This window comes from Parambassis ranga, chromosome 1 (genome assembly GCF_900634625.1).
Source record: "Parambassis ranga chromosome 1, fParRan2.1, whole genome shotgun sequence".
Lineage (NCBI taxonomy): Eukaryota > Metazoa > Chordata > Actinopteri > Ambassidae > Parambassis > Parambassis ranga.
The window spans coordinates 22,845,664-22,862,681 of record NC_041022.1 but is presented as its reverse complement, the minus strand read 5'-3'; the positions used below and the strand labels follow the sequence as shown (position 1 = coordinate 22,862,681).

The window sequence follows — 17,018 nt, the reverse complement described above, 5'->3', positions numbered from 1 at the left end:
TATTTCCTGAATATTAGTCCCACTACAGCCACTTGACTTCCTCCATGACCTCTTTTCTTCATACAGCTTTCTGTTCTGTCATCCTTGTAGCTGATCTTTGTTCAGCTTCCTCCAAACAGCATGCATACCAATAGCCTGATTGGCTTTATCCAGCATAAAGGTAAGCATATATTGTATGTGGAGACTATATTATCATCTAAAGGGGACTCACATAGCCTTTAAGCTTCATGCAGTGCCAAAGCTAATTACTTAACATTGTGCATTTATTTTTTTTAAGCCACACAAAAACCAAAACCAACAAAGTGAAATATGAATAGACCTTAACTTCTAGATCAAGATGCACCAATAAGCATCTGCTAAACATACATAAAGTATTGTGTGCATGCATACGTACAAATTGCAGCCCAGCACATCCCTCACCAGTGACCTGTCAGATGTTCCAAACATGTTAATGTTACTCTTACATTTAATTGTTATGACTGTTTCTGTTCTAACACAGATACAGACTGCTCTGCTTCTCCTACATGAAGCATGGACATATAATCCAGAGGCACCAATCTCAAACAATAAAAGAGCAGCCAGATACCATTAAAGCCAGGGATGAAACACAGAGTATATCTGTGGTGGTTAATGCTGATCAGTTTGTGTCATCAGTGAATGATGTGAGATGTTCCAGCGGTGTGAGGGATGATCAGAATATGGTACATTTCTTTTTGTATTTCTCCTTCAAATCATTTATTTCCTGCTCCTGTTTCTTCTTCAGCTGCTCCAATCCTTTAAGTCGTTTTTCTTTGTTCTTTAATTCATCTTCTAGTTTTGTTTTTTCATCTGCTTCACTTTGTAGTTTTCTTCCCTTTTGTTGTATTTCTTCTTTTAGTTCCTTTTCTTTGTGGCTTGAGAGTTCATGCAACAAATTGTACTGTGCACTGTGTGCTTCTTCTTTCTGTCTCACTTCTTCCTCATGCTGGTCTTTCAGAGCCTTCAGCTCCTCGTCATGTTTTTCCATCAGTGCTTCAAGGTCTTTGGTGTATTTTTCTTTGAACTCGTTGAACTCTTCCGCTTGTTTTCGGGCGTCCTCTTCATATTTCCTCTTCATGTCCTCCATTTCTTTCTTGTAGTTTTGCTCTAAAATATTTCGTTCTTTTTCTTCTTGTTCCCTTCTCATTCGATCTTCTTCTTTTCTCTTGATGTCGTTTTGTTTTCTTTCTAGTTCAAATTCTTTTTGGAGCATATCAAGTTTCCTTTTCTCCACCCGTTGGTTCCGTTGAGCCTCCTTATATCTTTTCTCCCACCACTCTTTTCTTTCCTTCTCCCAGGCCTCTCGCTCCATTCTGATCTCTTCTCTACTCTCCACCAGCTTTTTATCGATGGTTTCTTTTTCTCTGGATTCTGATTTGATTTTTTTCTCCAAAGCTTCAAGTTTTTGTTCCATTTCTTGTCTTTTAGCTTCATCCAGACCTTTCCTTATCCTGTCCTCTTCTTTTCTCTTCTCCTGTTCTTTCCTTCTCTGTTCACGTTCCTTGTTGATGTTTTCCTCCTTTTCCTTCAGTTGTTTCTCTCTCAGTTGTCTCTCTTTTTCCATTTCTTCTTGCTGTTCTTCCAGTTTTTTGGTCATCGTTTTTATTTCTTCCTCATGTTTTCTTTCAAGCTCCTCTCTCTCTGTCTTCATCTCTTCTTCCTTCTCCTTCAGAAGTCTCTCCACTTCCTTCTGTATTGCTGCTTCGGCCTCTTGTAGCATCTCATTTGTGTAGCAGCTTCCTCCATTTTCCTTCACCATGTTGTCAATTTTAGTTATCAGCTCACTGACTTGTGTGTGGTTGTTTTTATCACGGTTATTGAACACATGGTATCTTCCTCCACAGTCAGCAATCAGCTTCTTGAAAGAATCATCACATTTGTCCTTAATGTATTTTTCAGTGGACAGTTCTTCCGCCTCCAGTGAATCTCCTCCAGTCAAAAGAATGATGGTGAACTTCTCTGAGTTTTTCCCAAATCCTTTCTTTATTAGACTTAATGTGTCCTTCTCCTCTGGTGTGAATCTGCCGATCTGTAACACCAGCAGGAAGACATGTGGTCCTGGGGCCAGCAAACTGATGCATTTCACCATCTCTTCATGAACCTCTTCATTGGACATGGTTGAGTCAAACAGTCCAGGAGTGTCAACCACAACAACAGGACGCCCGCCCACCTCGCCATGTTCCTTCTGACAACGCTTGGTGACCGATGTCTGCCTTAATTCTGCTTTGTATATCTTTTTCTTTAGAATGGTGTTTCCAGAAGAACTCTTTCCACTGCCAGTCTTCCCGATCAGCACAATCCTGAGACAATCTGAGCTCTGCTTCTCTTCATCACCTGTGAAACAGAAATGCATACATTTATCATTTTTAAAAACAGGTAGTCAGACAGTCAGTCAGTCAGTCAGTCAGTAATGTACTTACAAGTGACCATTGGCTTTGTCTTCAGTTGCTGAAGCTCATCCTGTAGTTTGATCATGTTTTCCCTTAGCAGTGAAATCTCATCCATTTTGCCACACATAAAGGTTTCAGTTGTGTAGCTTTGTGGTTTGTCTTTGTCAGGTCTCATCTTTTCCACAATCTCCAACATGTTGGAGATCTGCATCTTGTTGTTGATGTTGAGAAAAACATATCTTCCTCCACAGCTCTGACATAGCTCCCTGCTGTTCTTGTCTTGCTTTACAAAGTTAACAACAGCTGAATGAGTAGGATCTGACTCCACTGTGAACAGAATCAGAGTGAAGTCTTCAACCCGTGAGCTGAATGTGTTCTTGATGCTCTGTAACTCTTTCTTGTCTTCATCAGTGAGTGGAGCCACTGGGAGGACCAGGAGGAAGGCGTGGACGCCCTCAGGACCACAGAGTGAGACACACCTCCAGGACTCCTCCATCACTTCCTCCTCAGGTTTCCCATACAAGGCAGGGAGCTCTACCAGAGAAAACCACCGTCCAACACACTCTGATGGGTTGGAGCCTGAAAGAAGCTGTGTTTGATCTAAAATGGCCTTAGCTGCTGAGGTCTTCTCTGCTCCTCTCCTCCCACACAGAACCAGGTTTAATGGTGGTTTGATCTGTTCACATGCAGGCAGAGTGGGTTCAGATCTGTTTCTGGCTGCCTCTTCAATCTTCTCCATTAATGATGTATAGTTGTCTTCAGACAGTGAGTAATGTCTTCCTTCGCAGTCTTTAAGCAGTTCATTAACAGAGATGCTCATTTCATTGTCATGTGTTATGACCACTATCGAGTGCTTGAGGGCATCTTTACCACACAGGCTCAGGATGAACTTCAGGGTTCCTCTGTCTGCTTCAGTAAATTTAGATGGCTTTACTAACAGCAGCAGGACATTTGGTTCAGGAGAACAGAGCATCAGGCATCTCTCTACTTCTTTTCTAATCGTCTCCCTGCGCAGACTGAGCATGTCTGGGGTATTTACCACTGTTAAGGGGTTTCCTCTCCACTCTCTACTAGAGGCCACGCAGTGTGGGGTTTTTTGGCAGTGGAAAACTTGTTCCCCTATGATCAAGTTACCAAGTTTTGTCTTTTTATCCTCACTTTTCCCCAACAGCACAATCCTCAATGCAGATGCTGTAATAGAAAAAAACAGAAATAAATATGAATCACCCAAAATAAACTGGATGACTGCAGTGATCATACAACTGAGATGATTTAAGAATCAATCAATAAAGTAGCATGTATTTATTGTGCTTTTATTTATTGGCAATGATCTGGCAATTAATCTTTTTAATAATCTACACATTTCTTGGGAAAATGACATTTTCATATCTAATCAGGACAAACTCTCTAACTAACTAATTGTAATCAAACCTTTATTGCAGAAACTTTTATTGACATACATTTTAAATGATTTATTATCATATTTACAGTTGTATAGAAATCTACTAGAGTCAGCTCTGTGAGGAATTTACTTACCAGCTGAGGGGTTCTCTGAGGGTGTGGGGTGTGGAATGGTTCCTTTAGCACAGATACCTGTGAAAACAAGACATTCATTTGCAGCTGTAATTTAATAATTGGTGTGAATAATTCTGCTTTGCTCTTACCAGCATCTCTAACAGCAGCTGTGATAGATGTTGTTTTCTTCTGATGATCCTCTGGTAAAGTAGCTGTGGTGTCCTCATATGATTCATAGCTCACATGCTCCCCATTATTTTCTTTTACAATTTCACTCAAGCCTGTTAGCAGCTCTGAGTGTTGAATGTCCCCCAATTTCATGTATCGATATTGACATTTTCTGATCATGTCATTGAGATGAGGGTTTTCCATGTGTTTTTTCATCAACCTCTCATCTGTGGGTGTTGATATCAGTATCAGTGAATGATCAAATGATTGATCACTGATGTGTTTGAGGACTGTGCAGAGTCCCAGTTTGTGTTTGTCAGTGAAATCATCAGGTTGCACAGCCAGCAGGAACACATGAGGGCCAGGAGCAGACATCTGCATACAGTCTTTTATAAATGCTGTCAGTTCACCCATTGACATGTTGGTCAAAGACAAATCTGGTGTTTGGATTACAGATAGTATTTTGTCCTCTACAGGTCCCCTGAATCTCATACAGATCTCAGGGGCTTTGTAGACCAATGTTTGTCTCAGGATAAAGTTTACTATTTCCCTCCTGGCAGACCAGCTATTTCCTAGTATAACGACCCTTAGCTCTAAAAAGACAAAAAAAGACACAAAAGTGGACATTTACCATAATCCAAAATCCAAGTGGTCAAGACAAGAAATCATAAAAAACAACTGATTCTCTAATTTAAGTACCGTATCCATTTTAAATCTATTATGGACTAGCTGCATAAATGGTAACAATGGTTTAGAATATCAATCACTTTGTAGGAATGCTGGAGATTGCCTGAACTCACCAGATTCTGTAGTCTCCATAATGGCACTCAGTCACAGTAGACTAACTCAACAGAAGGCTGGCTGCTGCTTTCAACAACCTAAAGGAAGATGACAAAATATATATACATACTTCAGTCATGCACACACAGACATTTTAAGTATAGCCTAAGTGGATTTCAGCACTTAAAAGATTATTCAAAACTTCCAAAAATGAAAAATACAAAAAAAATACAGTTAAATCTCTCAACAAAACATCCTACAGTTGAAAGTCATTTCCTGTCGTGTTGTCTGTCATCTCGTTATAATATCAGATAACTTCCTGCCCTTATGTGTTTCCTGCCTCTGTAAATGCCTGCCTTGCCCTAATGTATTAACCTGCTTTGCTAAACACACACAATAAGCAGAATAATAGATACTGAAAATAAAAGATATAGCAAATATTGCAATTATGTAAAGCTATATAATTTGTTTTTGTTATGCAACTCCTCTTCCAGGTTTTGTTTAACCACTGTTATGCTAAGACAATAAAAATCACAGTGATTAAACCTTTGGAGAGCATCACATGAAAAATGTTCCATATTGGAACTAATTTAAAGATTAATTAAAAGTCTGGATTCTAGTGAATTCATACTTGAGCAGAGACTGTGTCAAATAAAGCAGAAATTTGAGCAGACTCATATGGAAATGATCCATTATCAGTTTTCCTATTTGAGTCGTAATACTGAAGCTTCATCTTCATTCATTCTCTTTACCAAATGACAGTATTATTTGTTTTGAGCATCAGCTAAGTCACTCACCTTGTTGAGTCCTCTCCTGCTCTGCCTCACATAAGTGAAAGTGAAAGAAAATGTTCTTTCCAACTATTCAATCTTCAAATCAAAAAGTGGGCGGAGTCTGTATGATATTTAGATTTACGAGACTGAGGATTGTTACATTTCTTCTCTTGCAGTTCATTCTTAGAATATAGCAGCATTAATGGTTGACATTTCAGTAACTGGTTTAATACGATGTTCTGTGACTCTGATTCAGATTCTAACTTGTCAGACCCCCTGTCATTGTGCAGTTAAACATTTCAGGAGGAGCCTGGGCTGCAAAGCGTCCATCATGTCGACAAATTGACTCACTCATCTTCATCCAGGAACATTAGCTCCTCACCCCTTTGAAATTTAACACTGTTGATGGTTCACTACAGTTTCTGGAGAGAGAGAGGAAGAAGACAAAAGTGGAGGAGAGGAGGAGGCCCCATCATCTCTGAGAGTGACAGAGTGAGGGGCGAACAACAGGATCTATGTGAACTAAGAAGTGCGTTTGTAACGATTGTATCATTGAGAATTGTGTGTGTGTTAGACATGAAAAATGTAAATGGGATTTTAATTAGGGTTGGAAGACTAGAAGTGGAGTTTGGAGTTTCATGGATTGAATAATAGGTGGATGCAAGTGTGTGTAAGAGCGTCAGAGAGTCACACTTCACTGACACAAAAACATGCTGCTTTAGGAGGGCTGGAGGTGGAGAAGGTGAGAGCATTCAGAGAGAGAGAGAGTGCAGGGGAAGAAAAGAAGAGAAATGCATAGGAGCAGGAGGAGGAGATTTATTCTATGTAATGTGTACAAGATCAGTGTTTTACAAAATGAATGAAGCAACTATGAAGCAACTATGGGGAGAACATCCTGAACTTTTGAGTCTGCCTATATTTTATACCACTTATCTGATCTTGCCAGTAACTAACATAAATAAATTTTGCAGTTTTATGTTAGACCAAAAGATATTTATACATCTATTACATGCAATACATTTACCAGATCCTGTTTGCTGTTTACAGGCTATAAACAATAACTAATAGGCTAATTTACTTTCACTCAGTTCATAGTTCAGTCATTCATCAGTCACATATTACCTGCTTACATTATTGATTCATTGTTTGATTTAGAAAAATGTAAATCGATGTTGAAGTCGTTGTTTACAGAAAGACTGAAGTCATTGTGACTGCACATTTCTCTGCTTGTCCACACTGACCTCTAGTGGCAGAACTCAGGAACTGCTTTCATACTATAGTACACCATCAGATACTCATCAACACTCGCATACTTATCAGTATGGTATCAATATCAGTTCATGGTTTAGGTGTATCTTTATGGATTTGTGTGGATTTTTGTACATATTGTGTATTGTGTATCCATGAAAAGATACACAGCGGCAGGTTGATAAATCTCTCAAACTCTTTTTGACGGTCTCTTGGCATGGACCTGGTCTTTAGCACACTTCACATACTTTCAATCAGAAGTCAGGAATTTGAGCAGACCAGTGTTAATTTTGTTGACGAATCATTTTCGTCATATTTTTCGTTAACGACTTTTTTGCTGATAAAAATGAGACGATAACTAAATAAAAACTAACGCATGGTGCCAAAAACGAAGACGAAATGGATTGACACTTTCGTCAACGAATAAAAACAAGACGAAATTATTGATGGAGACCAGATCCAATCAGAGCAGATTTTGTTTGTGGAAGGGACGAATCAGGAGACGGCGGCAGAGAGCCAATCAGAAGTGATCTCTCTGCGTAAGGACGTTACCCCGCGATGCTGGAAGAAGGCGTCCTCATGCATGGTAACACAACACAGGAGAACAGACACACGGACACGTTTGATGTCAAGACAATCAAGACGGTTCAAACCGTGCGGAGCGACTATCAGCGGTAAAAACACAACAAACCTGAAGCGACGTTTGCAGACGAGTCATCTTAACTTCCGTTCATACACGTGACAAAATCTATAAATGAAGACCCCGCTGCTGATGGTTTTACAGCATGAGACCTGTTTCTAAGTTGTCACTGAAGTGTTTTGCTGTAGTTATGGAGGATTCATGAAGAAGGTCATGACTGAACAGTGTATTCAGGGAGAGCAGCTCACTGTTCACTGATTCTTTTGTGAAAAGGTCATAGCAATTAAATAAAGAGGTGTTTGTTTCAAATAACGTTCAAGCTGTGCCTGTTTTACTGCACAATAAAACCTTAATTATTTCATTAAGAATATATATCATAGAATTTTAGTCGACTAAATCCACGGCAGATTTAGTCGACTAAAATTCTTTGATATTTAGTCGACTAAAACTAGACTGAAAGTTCAAAAATGTTGATGACTAAAATGTGACTAAAATCAAATGACATTTTAGTCACAAGACTAAAATAAAAACTAAATCAGAAATTAAGACTGGAGCAGACCAGTCAACAATGTTCACTTTTGTGTCCAAGAGATACCTTTCACAGGAAATACTATGGTAAAAAATGTCTTCAAATCTCTTGGCAAAAATATATGATGGTAATAACTTCTCTGTCTCTAACTGTACTCAGGCTTACTAAGCTTCTACTTGTCTGGATAAGTCTGCAGTGTTCATTGAGTTTTCATGTCAAATGTAATTCAGTAACCATAATAATAATGGTATAATAAACAGTAGCCTAATAATAGCATCTTTACTCGGGTATTTATGTAGCATAGTCATAATCTAGATTATGTTTAAAATGTAAAACAGGTATCTGGGAATTACTCTGTTGTGCTTTTTATAAAAGATGAGCCTTACGAAAAACTATTAGTACTATTAGTGGAAGTTATTATGCACACATTTGACATTTAAATTGTATTCTATATCATAAACTGAGGCCTAATTCAAAACAAACCATTTTAGCTATGCTATGAAGTTGTATTCTTTCCGTCATTTTTATTGGCTGTTTTACGGCTACGTCACCATTATGCGCCTTCCTATTGGCCGTCGGATTGACGCCTATTTTCTGTGTCTCGAGTCTGTGAGCTGAAGGTGAACCCGGTCTGTCCCTCTCTCTCTCTGCCCGTTACTGGAAGTACCCACTTCGCGTTTCGTCCTTCGGCACCATACACCCCACCGGGATCATCCGCTTTGCCCCGAGCCATGTCCTTATTCAGCGATGTCCCGCAGGCACCCCCGGTAGCTGTCTTTAAACTGACCGCTGACTTCAGAGAGGACAGCCACTCGCAGAAGGTGAATCTAGGAGTTGGAGGTAAGAGATGCTAGCGGTCGGCTAATGCTAAAGCTACATTAGCTCCGGCTAAGAGAGTCAGCCGGACAGTGTTGCTGTCTGAGTTTGCTGTCCTTCTTTAGGTTAGCCTGGGGTTTGTTTGCTCGACCTGTGATCGTGTTATCATCCTTATCATACTTCCATACTGTTAGCAGTTCTTTGACCTTCCAACAAGCTAGGAGCTAAGCTCAGTCAGCAAACATCATTGACCTGGTTCATTGTGACAGGACTCGTGTTAGCGCAGCATTTATTTAAAGGTTGTTCTGAGGGGAAATAGACTTTGGGGAAGCAGAGCCTCGTCTCACTGCTGCTGTTACCCACAGACCGCTTCAGGTAAAGAGCAGTGTTTACTGCTTTTTATCCGAGAACTAGAAATATAATACATAATAATACAATGCTGAAAATAAATGAAATTCTAGTTTTATTTGTTTATAAGTATTATATTTATAGAAGAACACACCTTTAGCCCAGCTGTACAGTTAAACCCAAACTTACTTCTGTGGTTTGCTCAGGAACTAATATTCTGTATAAATGCTATTATTTATTCTTGTCTGGCATCTCTGTGCTTTTACACCTCGTTATCAACAATGTGTGTTCAATCAAGGCATTTTGACCTGGAGTTATTATAGCTGGTGTCAGTGGCTTTACTGTCTGACCTTCATGACTGTATTGTAGACGTGGAGCGGTTCGGTTTGTGTCATGGTTCTGAGGTCACGGTTTTCGGTTGGGTTCAGTTTACAACACACGCCCCAAATGAAAACAGTTCGATGTTATTCTTGAACCGTCCCGTGCCTAGTGTATTGACATGCTGAATGGTATTCTTTAAGATTCTGAAGATGTTTCTTACACTGTACTTTATAAGGAGTTCTCAGGGTTAAGTAGTTTGCAGAATGTTTGTCATCTGGTCCACATGTCACACAGAGCATTTGGTGCTCTCTGTAATTATGGCCCTGAAATGCTTTTACTTCAGTTCCTTGTTTCTTTGGCAGCTCTTTGAATTACTGTGACTATCTCTCCAGACAATAAACTAACGCAAAACCACCAAAAATATGCCTTTGACATTTACGTCTATTCCCTTTGATCTGTGGGGGCCTGATATTTGATACAGCTCTGCACCGGCTTCAGTACAGTATGAGGGAGCAGGAGTTCTTAAGGAGTCAAATATGTGCAACACGCGCTTTAGTTTAATCTGGTTGCCCAGGGTGACCTTCAGAGAGTGTGTACATGAAACAAAACTAAAAACCAGGTTTCTCTCTAACCCCCCTTTGTCTCGTTGATGCTATTGTTTCAGAATGCAAGGTTGCACATTTTATTAGGCCTTTAGACATGAAGTGATAGCATTAGCATTGGACAGATATCTATCCGTCTATCATAAATCTCGCAGTATATTTATTCAATATGTCGAACTGAGGTTTTTATTGTGTATTAAATCTCTTGAGTTGCATTAGTTTGTTGACTGCTTTGTGTCCTTTTCCAGCGTACCGTACTGATGACTGCCAGCCTTGGGTGCTGCCGGTGGTGAAGAAGGTGGAGCGGCTGATTGTGGAGGACAGCAGCCTGAACCACGAGTACCTACCCATCCTCGGGCTGCCCGAGTTTCGCTCTGCTGCCTCCAAAGTTGCTCTGGGTGATGACAGTCCTGCCATCAAAGAGAACAGGGTGAGACCCTGAGACATGCCAGCACACCTCTGGGAAAATAAGACATTTTGGTTTGTTTTGCAGTTTATGAGGCATAAGAGTATCTGTCTTTATTCTTTTCAGTCAATAGGTAAAATAATTTGATGACTCAATTGAAATCCTATTACAGACTGGATTTTGTTATTGACAAAATGGTGTCTGTCTTTGATCATGTTTCCTTCCTCATTATCTCAGGTTGGAGGAGTCCAGTCTCTGGGTGGGACTGGGGCACTGAGAATCGGAGCAGAGTTCCTGCGGCGGTGGTACAGTGGCGTCAACAACACAGCCACACCCGTCTACGTCTCTGCACCCACCTGGGGTTAGTGCACACAGCGCTCGCAGTCTGTACCATGGACGGTTTAAATATCTTCTGCATGTTTTCTTCCTCCTAGAGAACCACAATGGTGTGTTTGCTGATGCTGGCTTTAAAGACATCCGGCCCTACCACTACTGGGATGCTGAAAAGAGAGGCCTGGACCTCAACGGGCTCCTGGATGACCTGGAGGTGAGGAGGGACTGATGGCTGCTCAGAATGATTCCATGTTGGTTTTAATCAGCCATCCTGTAAGAAGTTTAAAAAAACATTTGTTTAAACACCTTTATCATTTGGATCTACTGTTAATTGGCCTCGACTTGTATAACTAAGCTTTGGTAACAAGTTCCCATAGTGTCCAATAGTGTATAAACAAGCAGGATCTTTTTCTGTCTGACAGAAAGCGCCCGAACACTCCATCTTTGTCCTCCATGCTTGTGCACACAACCCTACAGGCACTGACCCAACCCAGGAGGAGTGGAAGAAGATCGCCGAGGTCATGAAGGTAATGCTGATGTCAATCTCCAACAGATTCTTGCATTTTGCTATTTTTTAATACATCTTTAGTGATATAAACATTTTGAAAAAAAAACATTTTGAGAGCAGCTTCTCACCATGTCACCTCTTCATTTTAACCCTTCCCTCTCCAGAGGAGGAAGCTGTTTGTGTTCTTTGACTCCGCCTACCAGGGTTTTGCTTCTGGCAGTCTGGATAAAGACGCCTGGGCCATTCGCTTTTTTGTCTCCGAGGGCTTTGAGCTCTTAGTAGCTCAGTCCTTCTCCAAAAACTTTGGCCTGTACAGTGAGTGCTAATGATCTGCATACATTTCTGCAGTCCTGTGTGTTTTCACTTACCAATAATACTTTGCTCCTGCTGTCAGATGAGAGAGTGGGCAACCTGACAGTGGTTGCCCAGGACAGCGATAACCTGACCCGTATCCTGTCCCAGATGGAGAAGATTGTCAGGACGACCTGGTCTAACCCACCATCTCAGGGAGCACGCATTGTCAGCAAGACCCTCAACTGCCCTGAGCTCTTCGCAGAATGGTACGTTCCAGCCACAGAGCTATTGTTGATGCTCTGTAGTTATTACGCCATGTTTCATATTTACTGCCACATTATCATGGTACCACTAGCCCTGTCATAGTTTGTTGGACTGTGTTGCATTACAGGGAATTACATATGAGCTTTGTATCGTATAGTATGTATAGTATTATGTCCTCCTTTCCTCTCTCACTGTCTCCTTCTCTGTAGGAAGGATAATGTGAAGACCATGGCGGACCGAGTCCTGTTGATGAGAGATCAGCTGAAGACCAAGCTACAGGCTCTGGGCACCCCAGGGACCTGGGACCACATCACACAGCAAATCGGGATGTTCAGCTTCACTGGCCTGAACCGTGAGTGGACAACACACACACACACACTAGTAGAAGCACTTTATAATGTTTAACATCATTTCTGTCAGGTATGACATTCATAAATGTACACAGCTCTAATCCAAGATTAGGGGTGCTGACACAACCATCACCAAAAAATGTTTTGACAAATTTAGGTGGTGGATGGACACATACGTTTATTCACAGAGGTTGTTATGGATTGTTGTATGTCACCTCTGATCTTTTAGTCAAAAACAAATTGCTGCAATACTATTTAAAGACCAAATTGATTAAAGCTGCAAGCAGCATTGCGGGCCCTCGCGCACCTTGCGATCCGTGGGACCATTGCAGTTTCCTGTGCTCTCGTCTCCTATACTCTTCTGTGCTCTCATTTCCAGAGATGTACAATAAACACACATTTACGAGACATAGTTCCTGTTGCCAGTGGGTGGCGCTATGACCGTATGATCCTATTAGCATACATATCTGTTCAGACTCGGGTCCATAGCAGTACTGTAAGAATTTGAACACATTGCATGAAGTATGTTGGTGGTACTGCAGAAAATACAGTGTTTCTTTGTAATGGTGAATGGTCAATTTGAGGCCACACCCCGGCCACACCATAATACTTTTGAAAGAGTTTTGGAATGCGTCTATTCCCTATGGTGTCCTGAGTGGACACAGAGAGTTTCAGCTCAATTGGATGAAGTATGTGAGGTGTGTTTTGTAGGAGGGTCACAAATAGGCAAAAATGACCAAAAAAATTTAAAATGGCGGACTTCCTGTTGAGTTTGGAGGGGGGGTCCAAGAGACTTTTTTGTGCATCTTGGGATGATATATATGTGTGCCAATTTTCAAGATCCTGTGTCAAACCGGCCAGAGGGGCTACGTGTTAGGGCAACAATTACAGTGAGTTCCTTTGTAATGGCGAATGGTCAACTTTGAGGCCACGCCCCCACCACACCTTAATACTTTTGAAAGAGTTTTGGAATGCGTCTATTCCCTATGGTGTCCTGAGTGGACACAGAGAGTTTCAGCTCAATCCGATGAAGTATGCGAGGCATGAAAAGTTTTGCAGCAGGGTCACACATCGCCAAAAATGGCCGCAAACTTTAAAATGGCGGACTTCCTGTTGGGTTTGGAGGGGGGGGTCCAAGAGACTTTTTTGTGCGTCTTAAGGTGATACATATGTATGCCAATTTTCATAATCCTGTGTCAAACCGACCAGAGGGGCTACACGTTAGGGGGCGCTATAGAGCTATTTTCCTATGTGCATTTCAAAAGTCAGCAAATTTCAAAGTTTTTTGGGCGAATGAATTTTTCTACCAAGTTTGGTGAGTTTTAGGGCATGTTAAGGCCCCCAAAAATGCGATCTCGGGGGGGGGGGGGGCTCTTGCACCTTTCGGTGTTCGGGCCCTAATTAAGAATAACAGTGTAACAGTGTCTGCCTTAAAGCGGTCAGAATGCCCCAAAAACCTGCAGGCTTTTGAATGTACCACCTCAGCTACTCTAAAGAAAGCCTGCTGCGAGGTATGCAACTAAAAAGCTCCTAAATTTAGTCATTGTTGGTTGGTAAAGAGTTTGGCCTACATGATGAATTCATTCATGAACAGCAGTGATCTAAAGAACATCACATTAATATTAACATGGCAACTAGCTAACATACAGGGGTTTGTAGAATTAGAAAAAACAGCATCATTCCTATTCAGTTCCATACTCACTGTGCTAATCTGTGTTGCTACAGCCAAACAGGTGGAGTACATGATCAAAGAGAAGCACGTGTACCTGATGGCCAGCGGTCGCATCAACATGTGCGGTCTGACCACCAAGAACATCGACTATGTTGCTCAGTCCATCCATGAGGCCGTCACCAAAGTCCAGTAAAGGCTGCTTCTGTCCGCCCACTTCCTGCCTCCTGTACTCTACAGGAAGTTTCCTCATGTCGGTACCCCCCCCACCCACCCACCACCACCATGTGCCCTGCCCCTTGCTTATCATCTCCTCCAATTGGCTAAACTGCAGTAGGGCTTTTGCAGTTGAACCAGTGGGAGGATGGATATGCTTCTGTTCTCACATGAAAGTTTAAGCCTTTGGGAGGTGCAATGGTTCTCAGAAGACACTTGAAATCACACAGCCAGTCCCGCTGTCAGCGGAACTCCATTACTAAATGTGTAATTTAAAATATGTTTACATCATTTAACTGTTTGATCTAAATTATTTCACTTCCAGATGAAGTGATTTCTCATCATGTCTTTAAATTAAACAGTAAACACTGCACAGCACAGGCCTTACTGTGTTACTGTATGATGTTAGTGGTCGGAAAAATCACAATCCAGTACAATCTTCAGTGGAGATTATTATGCTTCCATAATACTATAGAACAAAATGCAGTGTGGTTCATGTAAATAGATGTAAGTGGTCCTACTTTTCCCTGTATAAGCAGCAGCTTTATTCAGCTTTTAACGAATCACTGACAAAAATCACCTTCAACAGAATTCACCTATAACTGCTAATCATTATTGTCTTTTATAGAGAGACACTAAAATTTCAAGGCCATTGGGGTAAACAGTCACTCAATGCATGTGCCTGATGCTGTTGCCTTGTCAGACTTGTGGTGCAGTTTAATGTTAGTTAGCCGAGAAGTTAAAAACACCACAGCGTGTGCCATCAGTGAACAAAAATCCCCTCTCTCCTCTGTTGTTTTCTCTCCACCCTGCAGTGCCCTTACTGTGTCACAGAAAGTCTCTTTTTGCTGTTTGGAGCCAATCTGATCAGAACCTCAGAGCCTTCTGTTAGCCTCAGCCTCAGTCCCGTTACATGCTGTTAACTCTGTGATTGCACTTAAAAGTCAATGTGTTCAGACTGAAATAAATTATAAACCACAGGAACTAAGCACTGTCCTTTCTGTACCTGTCATTCATGGTTTTAGATGTGAAAGTTGAGTTTGTCCTTTCAGTGTCGAAATAAACAGTAGGGGGCTCCAGCTACACTCATGTTTGAATGTTGGTACGCCCTCTTTTAGGTTTTTTTTGTGTGGAATCATAATAAAAGCCATCTGATCATCGTGGGTCTTAGTGATAGATAAATGCAACCTCAGATGAACAACAACATAATGTTTTTTCAGTGTAGCAAAACTGAAGCTAAGAAAATGTGCATTTGCTTAGTTATATAGGATGAAAAAAGTTCAGATGCAGCAAGGTGCTGCGTTTTGATAATAATAGTAACTTATCATTATAAACCCCCCTTCGTCCTGCAGTGCAGGGTCATGTGGGGCTGGAGCCTATCCCAGCTATCAACTGGTGAGAGGCGGGGTACACAGTAAAAAACACTGAAGGATAACAGTGCAGCTTTCAGTTGAGCCTACCAGGAAAATGTATGCTTTTCTTAAGAAGACATTTTTTAAATGAATTTTTACTAATTATCAGCAAGAAATTACACTTCTTTAGGAACAGTACATACAAAATGAACTTAATACCAATGTTTGGAAGTTTAACAGCAGGAAAAATCCATAACAGGGTTGCTACATGTTAATTGAAGACACATTTGAATTTAGTGGACCTTTTTATTTTTTATATTTTGATGCAAAATATCATCATATAATTTCCTATTGTACAAGTCCTTTTTACAACACTTTAAAGGTAGGTCTCTGCCACTTAATTACAAAATCATATCATATCTCCACTGAACACGACATGTTGGAATAGTGGAAACACAGAACTTCTTGCATCTGCAGCAGAACCACTGATGTCTGTGTTTGACCTCAAAGGAGGAAGCTGATTGGCTGTGGCCGGTGCTCCAATGCAGCAAAGTGACTCAGCAGGTTTGATACATTGCACTCAGGAGGGATGCTTCCTCCTCTCTCCTACATTAGCCAATGAGCTGGGTTTAAAAGCACCCTCCCTCTTTTCCAGTCCCTCCAGCCTGAGGTGGATCAATATGGCTGCTGATGCCAATAGAGTGTTCTCTGATCCCAGGACATTTTCCTGTTGCTGAAGAACCTTCTTTAATGATTCTCATTATGGATAACTGTTTCCCAGGGAGCTATTTCACTGCCCCTAAAAACTCTTAAGCCATACCGACACCTCCACGAAGCAGCTGCTTCTCTGTGCAAAATAAAAGTTTACAAGGGACATTAAGTTAAATATTGGTTATTTTGACTGGCTTTTATTCATTAGGCCCCTTTACATGAAACTTAAATGTGTTTCCTTTGTCTCTCATCCCTCCCTGGCCCCGCTGCCTCCTGCTCTGCGCTGCAGTGCCACAAAGCTGATCCTGCACACTCAGCAAGATGGAACCACACCCATTCATCCATCCATCCTGGCCCCTCAGCACCATGCAGACAAACAGGAGGTTACAGATCAGTCTAGGTTCAGAGACAGTGCAGCACAGATGAGCGCAGACTGGAAGGAATTGGGGCATCAGACGGTCAGACCTCTGAGATTACAGATCAGATAATAAAATCAGCAGCCACGACCATGACCTTCATGGGATTAGGTGCTTTCAGTATTGCTGTCATACAAAAGACGGGTATAGCAAAAGCAACAGATCACAAACCGCTTTTATATCATGACCATTACATCATAGATAGCACTGTTTTGTGTTTTACATTTACAGTCTAAACCCCATCAACTTCACAAAGTAACCCTCAAATTCACATTCAGCTCCATGCAGCCTGGAGGCAGAGAAAGCAGCAAACAATGCTCGTTCATACCGTACGTTTACATTCCTCAGATC

The 17,018-nt window shown here is 41.2% G+C and overlaps 2 protein-coding genes across 2 annotated transcripts; one reads left to right on the top strand and one right to left on the bottom strand.

Annotated features, from left to right (window-relative positions):
• Positions 1-134: 134 nt before the first annotated feature.
• On the bottom strand, positions 135-5,702 carry LOC114438679 (GTPase IMAP family member 8-like). The gene is made up of 6 exons (XM_028410198.1): positions 5,669-5,702; positions 4,892-4,969; positions 4,073-4,684; positions 3,945-4,001; positions 2,439-3,599; positions 135-2,352 (listed from the first exon to the last, which is right to left on the bottom strand). Exons 2-6 carry the CDS (start codon positions 4,908-4,910, stop codon positions 692-694), a joined length of 3,510 nt encoding a protein of 1,169 aa, XP_028265999.1. The 5' UTR covers positions 4,911-4,969; positions 5,669-5,702; the 3' UTR covers positions 135-691.
• Positions 5,703-8,660: 2,958 nt separating this feature from the next.
• Positions 8,661-15,176, top strand: LOC114439463 (aspartate aminotransferase, cytoplasmic-like). The gene is made up of 9 exons (XM_028411408.1): positions 8,661-8,901; positions 10,397-10,578; positions 10,792-10,915; positions 10,989-11,101; positions 11,310-11,414; positions 11,560-11,710; positions 11,790-11,955; positions 12,163-12,305; positions 14,029-15,176. The coding sequence occupies exons 1-9, from the start codon at positions 8,793-8,795 to the stop codon at positions 14,166-14,168; spliced, it is 1,233 nt and encodes a 410-aa protein (XP_028267209.1). The 5' UTR covers positions 8,661-8,792; the 3' UTR covers positions 14,169-15,176.
• The last annotated feature ends 1,842 nt before the right edge of the window (positions 15,177-17,018 follow it).